The sequence below is a fragment of the Ciconia boyciana genome, chromosome 24, assembly GCF_034638445.1.
Source record: "Ciconia boyciana chromosome 24, ASM3463844v1, whole genome shotgun sequence".
Classification (NCBI taxonomy): Eukaryota; Metazoa; Chordata; class Aves; order Ciconiiformes; family Ciconiidae; genus Ciconia; species Ciconia boyciana.
In genome coordinates this window covers 6,390,577-6,403,195 of record NC_132957.1, presented here as the reverse complement: position 1 = coordinate 6,403,195, position 12,619 = coordinate 6,390,577, and the positions used below count along the sequence as shown (strand labels likewise).

General features: G+C 54.7%; 1 protein-coding gene across 1 annotated transcript; it reads right to left on the bottom strand.

The window, feature by feature from the left end:
• Positions 1-2,098: 2,098 nt before the first annotated feature.
• Positions 2,099-5,036, bottom strand: S1PR4 (sphingosine-1-phosphate receptor 4). The gene is made up of 2 exons (XM_072845718.1): positions 4,959-5,036; positions 2,099-4,061 (listed from the first exon to the last, which is right to left on the bottom strand). The coding sequence occupies exon 2, from the start codon at positions 3,869-3,871 to the stop codon at positions 2,645-2,647; it is 1,227 nt and encodes a 408-aa protein (XP_072701819.1). The 5' UTR covers positions 3,872-4,061; positions 4,959-5,036; the 3' UTR covers positions 2,099-2,644.
• Positions 5,037-12,619: the final 7,583 nt, after the last annotated feature.

The following is a 12,619-nucleotide window of genomic DNA, read 5'->3' as shown; positions in this document are numbered from 1 at the left end:
CCCGGGCCCACGGGGAATGTCTGCCTGCTCCTGCACGCACGCTTGGATGCGGAGGGGGCGGTCAGCGAGGCCCTGCGCCGAGCAGCGAGCTGGCTCCCGGCCGAGGCGCGCGCGGCGCAGCAGCCTGCCTCTGCCCCAGCTCGCAGCACTGGCCCGGCCCGGCCGCCTCGGTGCCTCCCTTGGCGGTACGGCACCTCCTGCTCTGCCGCGAGGAGGCCCCTCGCCTACGGGACCAGCCACCGGGTACCGGACCTGCAGGAAGATAAAATCATAGCAAATCAAACAGGAGCTTTCTTATCATCTAGATTTATTGCAAAACAAAGGGGCTGGAAGCTCAGTACCTCCTGCTGAGGGGCCGGGCTAGCAGGTTTTAAGTCCTCAGGAGCTTTTCCTCCCCAGTGCTTGGGTGGCTTTGGCCTCCTTGCATGATGAGAGGAGGCATTTGGGTGCTGCTCTGATTTTTCACTTGGTTAGGGAACAGAAGAGCAGGAATCTGAGGCGCAAGCTGGCAGTGCCTTCTGGGCCCCACTGGGTCTCTGTCAGACCCAGGCAGGAATGGGGGTCTTTTGGAGCCAGCCATTTTCCATAGCACAGAACAGTCCTCTCAGTACCAGGGATGAAGCCTGGACCCAATGACCTTCTGCAACCTGCAGGCCTGGCATGTGGGTGTCGTTGTGCGCCCTGCACCCCCTGCCCTGTGCCAGCAGGCATTCTGCATGTTCTGTTGGCTCCCTGGGAGCTGCTAGTGCTGCTTGGCCCCTGTCACAGCCCCAGCCCCGCCAGCCCTGCTGCAAAGGTCTCCAAGCCCTGCAAAAGCCTCCGCTGGCCCCAGCCAGCCTTGCCCCCGGAGCAGTTCCCCCCACCAGCCTCATGCAGCACAGCTATCTGCTTGCCCACAGAAACATCCGTTTCTGCTGCCAGCTGGGCTGTGTCCATGCACAACTTGGCAGCCTCTTAAGCTTCCTGCCCATGAAGTTGCAGCAACTTGGGATCTCTCCTGCCACTTCAGAGATACCAGCCAGCAAACTGTCAGGGCCAGAGGCTGCAGCCAGGCAGTCACTGGCCTGCCAGCTCAGGGGAGAGAAGGCATCGCATTCAGAAAGGCCAGGGCAGCAGTGCTCAGCCCTGGGGCAGCAGGGAGAATCCATGTGTGACTGCTGTGAGCGCGGGCTCCTGGGGTCCTTAGGTACCGTCTCTGCTGTTGATGCTGCCCAGTTCACAGGAGATGGAGACTCTAAGAACATTTCGCTTGCAGAGCATGGGCGACCCCCTTCTCCAAATGTGGTAGCGCTTAGAGCAAATATACTGGGATCAGATCCCTCCATTCCTTTCCCCAACTGTGCTGAACTTCGGAAGGGCTTGGGGCAGGCTCCATCCCACTCTTGCTGGGTGATGACTCTATTCCAGGCTGTTGAAGTGATTCTTGCAAATCTGTTCTATTGCAAAACACTGTTTTCAAAAAGGTTTCTGGAAGGATGCAGTCTTTTTGACCCAAAAAGGAAAAGGAAACGATTCCCGCTGCTTCTATTTAGGTGTGAGCCAAACCCCACTGGAGACAACAGAATGCAAAGCCATCTAGAAGCTGCTGCTCAACCTTCCAGTGCCCACTGCAGTGGGCACCCCCCCCCCGTGCGGGAACCTTAGAACTTGCAGATTTGCCGGGGCATGATGCACCTCTCTGGGAGGCCACAGCACTGCGAATCCTTTGCTGTACAGGTGTATGTTACCTGAGAGGTTCAGCTAGATGGGAGCAGGTAGCTGTGCCATGCAGGATGGCACCAGACTCCCCAGTCACTGTGGGTACCTCCTTCTGCCCGTGGTCTTGCCAGGGCTGTCACTGCAGGTGCAGCCCCATGTCCAGAGGCATGACACGACTCTTGCTTCTTGCTGCCAGGCTGTAAGCACTGTCACAGCATTTGCCCAGGCACAGTGCCCAGCCTCTGCACTCTGGTGAGGGACTGGGCTGTTGCTGCAGCCCTCTGCCATCCCGTGGCTGGTTTGTGTTGCACTACAGGGGAGCACTTGGTTCCTGGCCAGGGGTCTCTGAGCTGCCCCACAGCTGCGCACACTTGCTCTTGCAAACCCAGTTGTTCTTGACTCCCTGGCAAGACATCAAGCCTGCATCGTTTCCAGCGGCTCTGCCCATCGCAGCAGTTCCAGAAGGCTGTAAACTGCAGGAGAAGACTCAGGTATTGCCTCCAGCCCTGCATGACATGCAGTGGCAGCACTGCCAGCCCAGCCTGATCCCAAGGTGTTGGGGGGCAGTCTGGTTGGGGATACCCACCCTATTCCTCACTGTGCCCTGGGGCAAAATACCCTCACCTGGGCAGGTACAGCGTCTATATACATGCACACGCAGAGCAGGGTCCACTGATAACCTAGACACAGCAGTTGTCTCAGCAGACCATCTATTGCAAAATGTGCCCGTATCCTTCATTCCCATCCTGGGAGCAATGCCTGTCCCTACGCTGCACCCACACTGAAGCAACATCCCAGTCTGAAGGGGCTGGAAAGCCTGGCCACAGTTAACAGCTGGGGTGGGACTGTACCTGGTGAGCCTGAGCTGCATGTAGGCTACAGTTCTGCCAGGCCAGGACCAGCAGCACGAGGTCCTGCTGGGCTATCTTGCTCTCCCCATGGCCTCTCAGAGGCTGGGGAGATTGCTCATCATGCTGGAGTTGCTGGAGAGAGGTGCTCTGGGCCGGGCATTCAGTGCTACAGAGCTGCGAAAGCTCTCCCGGTAGCGCAGGGAGCTCTCTGTGGATGAGCCAGAGTTGATATCTGTGATGACCAAGCAGTTCCCAGGCTTGCAAAGCCCAACTCTGACACAGCAGCAGCACAGCAGGCTTCCCACAGCACGGCGCACCTCCACACTCCGGAGGGAGTAAATGATGGGGTTAACGCCTGAGTTAAGCATGGCCAGAGCCAAGGTCCAGTCCAGGCTGTGGAGGTGTGTGCAGGTCTGGGTCTCACAGAAGACGTCAAAGAGCAACAGGACGAAGAGGGGGCTCCAGCAGATAATGAAGGCACCCAGGATCATCAGCACAGTCTTGAGCAAGCGCAGGGACCGTTTGCGGCTGTGCCGAGAACTGGTTTGCTTAGAACTGGCCTGGACCAGCTGGAAGATGGAGATGTAGAGGCCAATGATCCCCAGGAGGATGATGCTGAACATGACTACAGAGAAAAGGATGTAGTACTTGGAGTAGAGAGGCAGGAGGACAGAGCAGGCATTGAAGTCGCACAGACAGTTCCAGCCCAGCAGTGGAAGCAGTCCAATGATGAAGGCCAGCAGCCAGCAGGAAATTATCAGGCTGCGTAAGCGCAGGGTCTTGCTGGCTTCATTCTCAGCAATCGGCCTTACCATGGCACTGTAGCGCTCAATGGCAGTCACAAGCAAGCTGAAGGTGGAGGCAGCCAGCGCAATGAAGAGGATGCCTTCCCGCAGGAACCAGAGCTGAGGTGAAAGCTGGAAGGTCTTCTTGCCCGAGAGGCAGAGATTAGAAAGGTAGGCAACCCCTGCAAGCAGGTCGCTCACGGTAATACTGGCAATGCAGGAGTAGACCCAGCGGCGGGCTCGCAGACACCGCAGGATGGCCAGCAGCACAAGCAGGTTCTCCAGGATGATGATGCAGCTGATGATGGCAAAGGTTGTGCGGATGAGACCCATGCCCTCATCCCCAGACTGCCGGTTGGTCAGCTTGCCTGTGAAGTTGTAGTGCTGCAGGATGATGTTCACATTCCTCATGGCAGCCAGCTGCAGGCAGGAACCTTTCCTGTCGAGCAGGTCAAGTCTGAGCTCAGGATATTGAGCAGAGCCCAGTGGAAGGGGAAGGGAGTGATTCACCAGCCAGCTCAGCTGTGGACCATCCATCTTCTGAGCCTAAGTCAGCAGCCAAGGGATGCACGATGGAGCAAGACTTGAGGTAAGGTTTGGAGCAGAGCAGACCCTCTGTTTGAGGGCTGGAGACAGCTGTGAGACTCTGCCACACGGGACTGGCTCTGAGCCCAGCAGCCCTACCCAGCGTGGAGATGAGAGAACCCTGTCTGCCAGCCCTGCAGCACTGAAAGAGCAAAGGGAGAGGAGGGTGAGGTGTTTTGTAAGTCCATGCATGAGCATGGGCTTCCTGTTGTTTAATAAAGTTTCCTGTTGTGAGCTAGAGTATTGACATCGTTTCTAACAGCTGTCATCATTTCTCAGTAAGGGTCTGGCTATTCTCAGCTTTGCTGTGGTTGTGAAGGTGGGACATGAATGACATAATGTGTCAGGCCCCTCTTTTAGTCAGGGCAGGCTGGGTCGAATGGGATAACACCCCAACACAAGGTGGCTTGATGGGTAGGGTCTGTTGGGCTGAACAAAGCCAAGTGCTAGTAAGAAGACCCAGACAGCCTTGAGATACTAAGTGCTTTGCCTTTTGTGGTGTTAAATTCACCCCTGAGCCTGGCAGAGAGCAACTGCCTCTTCATCAACTGCCCTATGCACCACCCATGCCCATCCTTCTCCAGGAGGAAGCTCTGTGCTGTCACCCCTTTGGGCTCCTCCATGGGCCCAGCTCCTGCCAGTCTCTCAGGACACATCCATCCAAGTCCTGCCCTGTCAGTGCAGCAAGTCCAGGCACCTGTGTGTCTGAAGCTAGGGCTCAGCTCCACCCAGTTCAAAGGAAGCCCTGTGTGTGCCCTGACACTGCACCCTCCACCTTCAGTTCTCCAAACACCTGCTAGAGATGGGTCAGGATCTTCCCATTGTCTAGGTCACAGACCAGGGAAACAGAGGCACAAAGCTGCTGCCTCTTGCCTGGCATTGTAGAAGGCGCAAGGGGCTGCACTGAACCCAGGAGACATGATTGTAATGTTAATGTCTATCATTGACCTATTCCCGGTGTCTGCAAAACTTGACTGGAGAGAAAGTCTTGCAATGTGCTATTCCCAACCACGGCTGTTGAATTTGCGTTATGACTCACCTGTCATGACTGGCCGGAGGCTCTTGCTGCCGGAGGGAGGTTCATCAGCTAGCAGTGCTCTCCAGCTGCTTGTCTGAGGCCCAGCACAGAGTAGGTAGTGGGGAGGGTTCCTTGTGCAAAATAAGTCTACCTACCAAAGTGGAAAAAGGGAAGTTACAACATCAACCACATTTCTGTGCAGGATGGACCCCACCCAAAACAGCTTCAGAGAGGCATAGAGAAAAGACAGAGCACCTTTTAATGCAGGATCACAGCAGAAGCTGTGCCCTGCTTTCTGCTTTCACCTGTGTTCTCACTCCAGACTGGCACAAAGCCATGTGGTCCCCAGGTTGAGAGCAAAGAGTGGTGATTTCTTCCATCAGCACGGCAAGCAGGGAGATGTCCTGGGAGGCCATCCACTGCTTCATGAGTGGAGAGATTCCAGCCTGGATTGCAGCATAGACAAATGGAAAAAGCAAAGGAGGTTCCTGCTGCAAGAAGCCATGTGCAAGCAAGAGTGGTTCTCATCAAAAGCCGAGGGCTCCATCCTCCACGTTCACCCTTTCAACTGGTGTTTTGGGCTTTTCTATCAGCAGCATGGAAAGAAACTCATGCTGATAAAGTCAGCAGATGGCCCCAAGATTGAAGGAGCGGAAATCAGCAGGAAGGCTGGGCCATGAGTGCAGCACAATCCAGAGAAGAAGAGTGCAAGGTTGCACATTCAGCACAAAGAGCACACTCCCAAATGGGCTGGGCAGATGCTCCCGGCACAGCACTGGAATCAAAAGGGTCAATGTGATCCTTGCACATCACCCCTGTTTTATTCTTGCTTCAGGCTGAGCCTCCAGCTAATGTGTCTGCTCAGGACAGAACTGGTGGGGCATCCCTAAAAGATCAGAGGATGAAGAAACTTGCCTTGTCAGGGACCCTAAGTAGCTTCTCAAATAGCTGGCAGCATGTGAGCAGTTTCAGGAAAGAGATATCTGACAGGAATGAGCTCTTTGTCAGGGAGCTCTTTGTCTTTGAATGAGCTCTTTGTCTGTGGAGAGTGTGGGCAGGTGGGAGGCAAATGTTTTTGATGGCAGGAGGGCTTGAGGCAGATAAGCAGCTGGGGCAGCTCAACACACTCACCCATGGGGTGGGAGGTCCTCTGGACCAGCAAAATATCGTAGGCTCTTCCTAATGCCCCTTCCACAAGCACATCAGGTGCGGCCTAAAAGGCAGGGCTGGTTATTTTGTCAAGAGCTGTTCCAGTTAGACAAGACCTTGTTCCTTGCTCTGTCATAGCACCTGGCTTGTTTGGCCTTTCCATAGCAGAAGGGACTGGGTACCTGTGAGGCACGCTGCAGTTTCACAGCACGCAGTGAGCGGGACCGGCTCTGGGAAGCTGCCTGAGCTGTGTCCCAGCCCTTGCTGCTGCCCTTCCAGCACCCTCTCACTTCTGCCCCCCAACAGCCTGCTGAGCTCCCTGCCTCATGGCAAGTCACCACACACCTCAACCACTGCTCCCATCCCATGGCAAGTCAGGGCACAGTCCCATAGCCTGGGAGGTCTGGGGGGACTTGGGTCCCCTCCACTCCATGCAATCAGCTCAGCAGAGCGGGGCCTTGCTGGCTGGCACAAATCTGGCCCCGTGTCCCCCTCAGAGCTGTTGCTGCCAGACCCAAGGCAGGGAGTCCCCAGCTCCATGGCTGGGGGCAAACGAGGCTCCCCTTCAGCTGGGCACCCACACGAGGGAGAGTTCCTGTTGTTCTTCAGTGGCTCCCTATTGTTATCTGCACAGACACAGGCTGAGGTTTATCTTGGTACTTCTCCCTTGCTGCCGTTTCAGTTCAGATGTTCTTTCTTCGAAATGAAGAGGGGTGGGGGAGGGACACCCCATCCTGCAATGTTTCTCATCGCTTTCCTTCAGATCAAGACCACAATCTACTTTAAACTGCCTGATAGCTGCTGAGTGCTGGGCTTGGAAGGACCAGGGGAGGTATGGGGGCCAGCTGCAGCCCCCTGAACCCTCTGCCAGAGCCGTGGCCACAGCAGGTGTTCACGGATGCTGAGATGAGGCACCTTAGCAGCAGAAGCCCTGGAGCCCTCCACAGCCTGCTCCTACCAAGGCCAATGGGAAGGAAAAAGCACCTCGGCCCCAGAGGGAAGAGTTTATCTGCAGACAGGGACGCCCAGAGAAGAGCAGGGCAGGAGCAGCCTGGAGCCCGGCTCCCTGGGTTTGTGGCCAGTGGCATGCCCGGTCACTCCTGCCCTGAGACTGCCTGCTCTCGGGAGAGCATCCAGCTCCAGATTGTGGGGGGCCACGAGCAGCCGTGGGGGAAAGACAGCAAGCTACAAATGCAAGATAAAATATCGATGATTTCTGTTGAGGTTTTCCTGCTGTGCTGCTGCACAGTCCTGACTAAAACTTGTGTTTTCAGACATTCTGATTAAAAAAAAAAAATCCCTGGGTGAAGCTCTGTGGAGAGCTCTGTGGGGTGGGCCTAGCCAGGCAACCCCCAGGCTGACTCATGGACAGCTGGCATCCCCATCTCTGTCCCACAAGGCTCCCTCCCCACCCACCCATCCTGTCCCTGCTGTGTGGCCCCAGCACAGCCCAACATCAGCCAAGGCATCCATTTGCCTGCAGGTGTTTTTCTGCTCCAGGAAGGGTGGAGTTGTGCTGGTTTAAAAATGACTGATCGCTCCTGGCCGTTGGTTGGTTGCATTTCCTAGCTTTGGTCTCTTCTACTGTGCAGCAGCAGGCAGTCATCTTTCCAGTGGCACATCCCAGTCCCCAACGTGGAAGGATGCTTCTAGCCCCAGAGGAGCTGGGAAGAGCCAGCAAAGCCCCTCTGACTTGGGCCGACAGCAAACCCTGGAGACATGGCCCTTCACAGTGCTCAAAGAATTGTCCCAGGCACAGTTGTTGTGCTTGGGCATCAGTTCATTGAAATTGGGTGGTGGTGATGGTGGGTTTCTGTAGGAAAGGAGTCTCTGCAGTGCATCTCTAGATTTGAAGGAAAACAAGAACATGAAAGAGAAAGTTTCAGAATCATCTCCTTTAGACCACATTACTGACCTTAAAAGGCAAAGTTTTGTTGATTTTAAGTGGCTTTTCTTTAGAAACTTGCATTTCCTCAATGCAAAAACATTAAACAAAAGCAACAGCTGCATAAAATGCCCCTCCCCCAAAAAAAAAAAGATAATTGCTTGGAATAATCCCAATAAAACACATCATCAGTGGGCCAGCCCAGCCCCTGCCTCCCATGTTGTCACACCTTTCCCTCCTTTGCGGCAAGTTTGAGATTTTGACCTTTTGGCTGATCTGCAGTGAAAGGCACTGAGTGTTTCCAGTGCTCAGTGCCTGTAGGATGGGAGCTTTGGAGGTGCTCATCCCTCAGCATCCCTCCAGAGTGAGTGTGCTACAAATGCAAACTCCTGAGTCTCACTTCTTTACAGTGTGGCATTTCATGCAGCTCCTGACAGCCACTGGCAATTGCCAGAGAAGCAGTCCCTCCCCTCCCCCGGGCTGGATTTTGGCCTGGGTAGCTCAGAGGGGCTGGAGAAGCTGGGCCAGCTCAGTGCCTGGTCTCCAAACGCTGTGCCCAGCACCAGCTCTCCTACTGGGCCTGGGACAAGCTCAGCTTTCCCCTAGCAGCTTCTGCCCTGTAATCACGTCTCCAGTGAGCAGACACATCCCCAGGAGGGAGGGAGCTGCATGGTGCTCCTGCCACCCCCACTCAGTGTGGCATGGCCAGCCATGGTCAGCGTGGCATGACCAAGGCGGTGAGGCTGCTCCAGAGACCTGGCTGGAGCCTCTGGCCTAGGGTCCCCCATGCAGGATGCCTCAAATCCCTCGTGTGAGCTCATCAACACTGCTTTGCACCCTCTGGGGCAGGGCCAAGCTCAATGCCAGACTTGTCACCACAGGCTCACAGCTGAGAGCTGTTTCTTCCCATGTTCATGTGGCCATGGCAGGGAGGAACCAGTCCTCACCCAGGAAACAGGCCAGGGAGGGCTCAGAGTAAACAGCAGGGTGATGCCTGCGCAAGGGGGAGCTGGCAGGGGTGCGGTTCCAAGCACCATGCAGAGGAAATCGGGCTGGTTTGAAACCTAATCTGAGCACTGTAGAGGAAGGACAAGCAACACACCTCCCTGCGGTTAGTGCCGCCTGGCTGGGGCAGGGGCAATGCGTTTACTGGCAGCAGGGCTGGTGGTGCTGCACTTTGTCTGGAGAGCATACATTTATTCCAAGCTCTGCTGCTTACCATCCTGTGCATCGCTTCCTCCACCTGCTGTTTCTCCTCCCTGCTTGTTATACATAAGAATACTAAGTGGTTTGGGGCAGGGAACTGCTGTCTGGTTTCTACTGTCTGCAGCATAGCCTGGCCCTGGTACTGCTGACCCACCAGCTGTTACAGAGCAATAAGTAAACTCAAATGGCCCTGGGCATCTCGGCTTGGACCTTTCAGCTCAGCACCACTGGGATTAAGGAGAAAACAAGACCTTTGCACAAGGTTACTGCAGGGTACAGACTCACAGAGGGAGCTGCTGCTCACAGAGTGAAACTAGGGATCAGAGTGCAGTGGGAGCTCTGTATTTGGGAGTAAGGTTTTAATCAACCAAAAGCCCTGATGCCCAAGGACCAGCATGCAGGATAGCCCATGCTCCCAGGTCTCCCTGCCCGAGTTAGTGCAGCCCTACCACAAGCCCAATGGCTCTTCTGATGTGCTGGAAACTGCTCTGGGCAGTAAGGGAGGGATATATTTATCTGTTGGTTTGTTTATATCTACACACATACTCTGATTTTATTTCCAGGAACTGTTTCAGGGGCTTTCCATTCTCATACCGCAGCTCTCCCTCAAATGCCCTCCTCCCAGCAACGCAGACTAACTGGCAGATCAGCCTGACTGCCTCCCTGGTGCCCTCCTGGGACACTTGCCCTGTCAGCTTGCCCGTGCACCCCCAGCATGGGTACCCTGCTGTCAGCTTGCCCAGAGTCCCCCAGCTTCGAGCCCTGGCTAGGAACAATGAGGACTGGCCCAAGCAGAGAGGGGAGGAAGGGCTGGAAGAGATGAGTGTTGTGCCTCTCTGACCCGTGAGCAGGGTGCTGGAGGGCATCTTATCCGAGATGGCAAAATCAACCCAGCACCAGCTCGCTAGGCACCCCGCAGGCAGAGGCAATGACAGCACCTAAGCACTGTGCTTGTGCCAGGCCCAGCAGCACTGCCCGTGCAGGGCACGTCTGCCACAAAGCAGCACCCTTACTGTGTGCCAAGGGTGTTTTTAGGACAGGTCTTCCTCTCAATCCACTCTCCTTTGCTGGGAGCCTTGGAGCTGCATGTGCTTTTTAAACTGAAATCACATTCAGCAGGAAGCAAACCTGGTATCGTGTCTGGGGCAGGCACAGCTGAGTTTAAACCACTTGTCACAGACCTACATTAGGACTGGTAACCAGACTGCTCCAGAGATGGTGATTTAGGATTAAAGTGAGCTTCATTTTCTTCAAGTGACATGCAGGCCCCTGAGGAGTGTTGGCAGAAAGTGTCCCAGGGAATGGGCACATAGACAGGGTCTTTGGGTAGAAAAATCTCCCACAGCAGGACCAAGGATTTGGGGGGGGGGGCAGCATTGAAGCCTCAGAGTGCTAATTGTTCTATTGCCTTTGTCTGTTGTGTTTTTTCATCAGTTCCTGGCTGCAGTTACAAGACCAAATTAGGTTATTTAAACCAGATACCTGCAGAGAATCCATAGTGACCTCAGCCAGAGCTTCTGGGAGGATTCCTGCCTAGGTGAACCAGATTGAAAGTACTCCAGGGATTAAAAGGAGGCATTACCCCCCCTACCTCCCCAGCTCTCCCCATCCTTTCAATAGCAAATTGTTCATCTACACAGTAGAGGAAAGTGTTTTGGAGTAGCTGCTTTGCTTAAAAATGGCTAGCAGCTGCCCACAGCTTCACTGGGCATAAGAGGAAAGGAGAGCACTGCTCCAGCTTTAGCAACTAGCATGCTGGCCAGAGACCTGGCTGCCCTACCTTGCAAGGGCTCACATGAGCCAGTGGCAATTCCATGCTCTTGGGCCCTGTCCTTCTTGTCACATAAGCACAGCCTCTGGGGATGAGCAGTGGCCGTGGCCAGGCAATTGTCTGCTGGTTGGTCCCTAAGCCAGACTTTGGTGCAAATGGGGCAAAGCAGGCTCAGAGAAAATTTCTGGAGAGCGTCTGAGGGAAGGTTTAATCCTGACCAACACTCAAAGTAGGAGGGACGAGGCTGGGTGCAGGAGGTATGCAGAACCTGGCTGTGCTCTCATGACAGCTTGCAGCAGAGAGGCTGCACGGCTCCAGTGTGGCACCCTGCCCTCTCCTTTATGACCCCTCTCTGCTATGGCTGTTCCCAGCCCCTCAGATGCTCTTTTGCTGGAGCAGAGTCAAGAGTTACTGAAAGTCTGTGAGCATGGAAAAGATGTCCTTCCAGTATGCAACCTGCAATCCCTCCTGAGCAGAGCAGACACTTCATACAGCATTAACCCTAACAGATTTACACTTTGCTGCGGGCACACAGCTGCCCACAAGCCCCAGGGAGCGAGAAAAAATGCAGCAAACTGGGACAACCTGGCAGTGGGGAAAATTAAGGTAGATAAGGACTAGGAAGTGCAGACAGGAAGGACAACTTTAAACAACACTGGACTGTATGGCACAGCTCCCTCTGAGGTTGCAGCCTGAGAGTCAGGCAGCTCTTCATACAAAGGACAATCTCAGCTGCCATCACAGGGCACACTTAGGCAATTGGGGGCCCAAAGATCAGAAGGAAAGTGCGGACAGCCACCAGCTAAGGCAGTGTGAGAGCCAGGAACAGGAAGAACACAGGTGTCCTGAGTCCCAGGTCCGTGCCCTTGACACAAAGATTTGGTCACCTCTTTGAAACAGGGTCACCTGGGACAGCCCAATGGTGGTTTATGTTCAGGACCACAAGGCCAGGAAGGGACAAGTGCAGCAGGACTGGTGCTCAGTTTAGCATTTAACCAAATCACACATTGCTAGGGGCGAGGTGAAGACAGCAATTGCAGCCTCGTTTGCAGGCAATTTTAGGTCAGGGAAGGGAGACAGCAGAGAATCCAGAGCAGGTTAGATGAAGGCTTCCCCTGGTCCCATTTGGACAGATGTGCTAGTGGCCAGACCAGCTGCAGAGCGGAAACCATAAAGGGGAAAGAGCATCTGCAGTCGTTGCGCTTGCCAACAAAGCATGAAGTGACCTGGCCACCCCCAGGAGCAAGCGCCATGAACTACTGAAGGTACAGTATGAGACAGCCTGATTGCCAGAGCTCAAAGACACCATGCTTTGAAGCAGGTGGATGTGATTTGTCCTGCAGCCAAACGGTGGGAGAAATGCTAAATCACACCTCGAAAATACCCTAGGACACCTCTCCTCAGCACCCCTGAGGCTTTCGGGCTGTAGCATACCACGCTCTCTCTGCCCTGGCCTTTCTGTCCTGCTCTATCACTCATTAATCACAGCCTCAGGGCATGTGAGCATGCCGGGGCAGCAGAGATGCAGATAGACCTGCAGGGATGCTGCACTCCTCTGATTAGTGCAATCAGACCATCGCAGATGGTTTCCTGGCTGCTCGGTACAGCTGGCCCCAGGGTATAAAACCAGCCCTTGGGCACTAGGAGACTCAGACTTCCACACATCTTGGA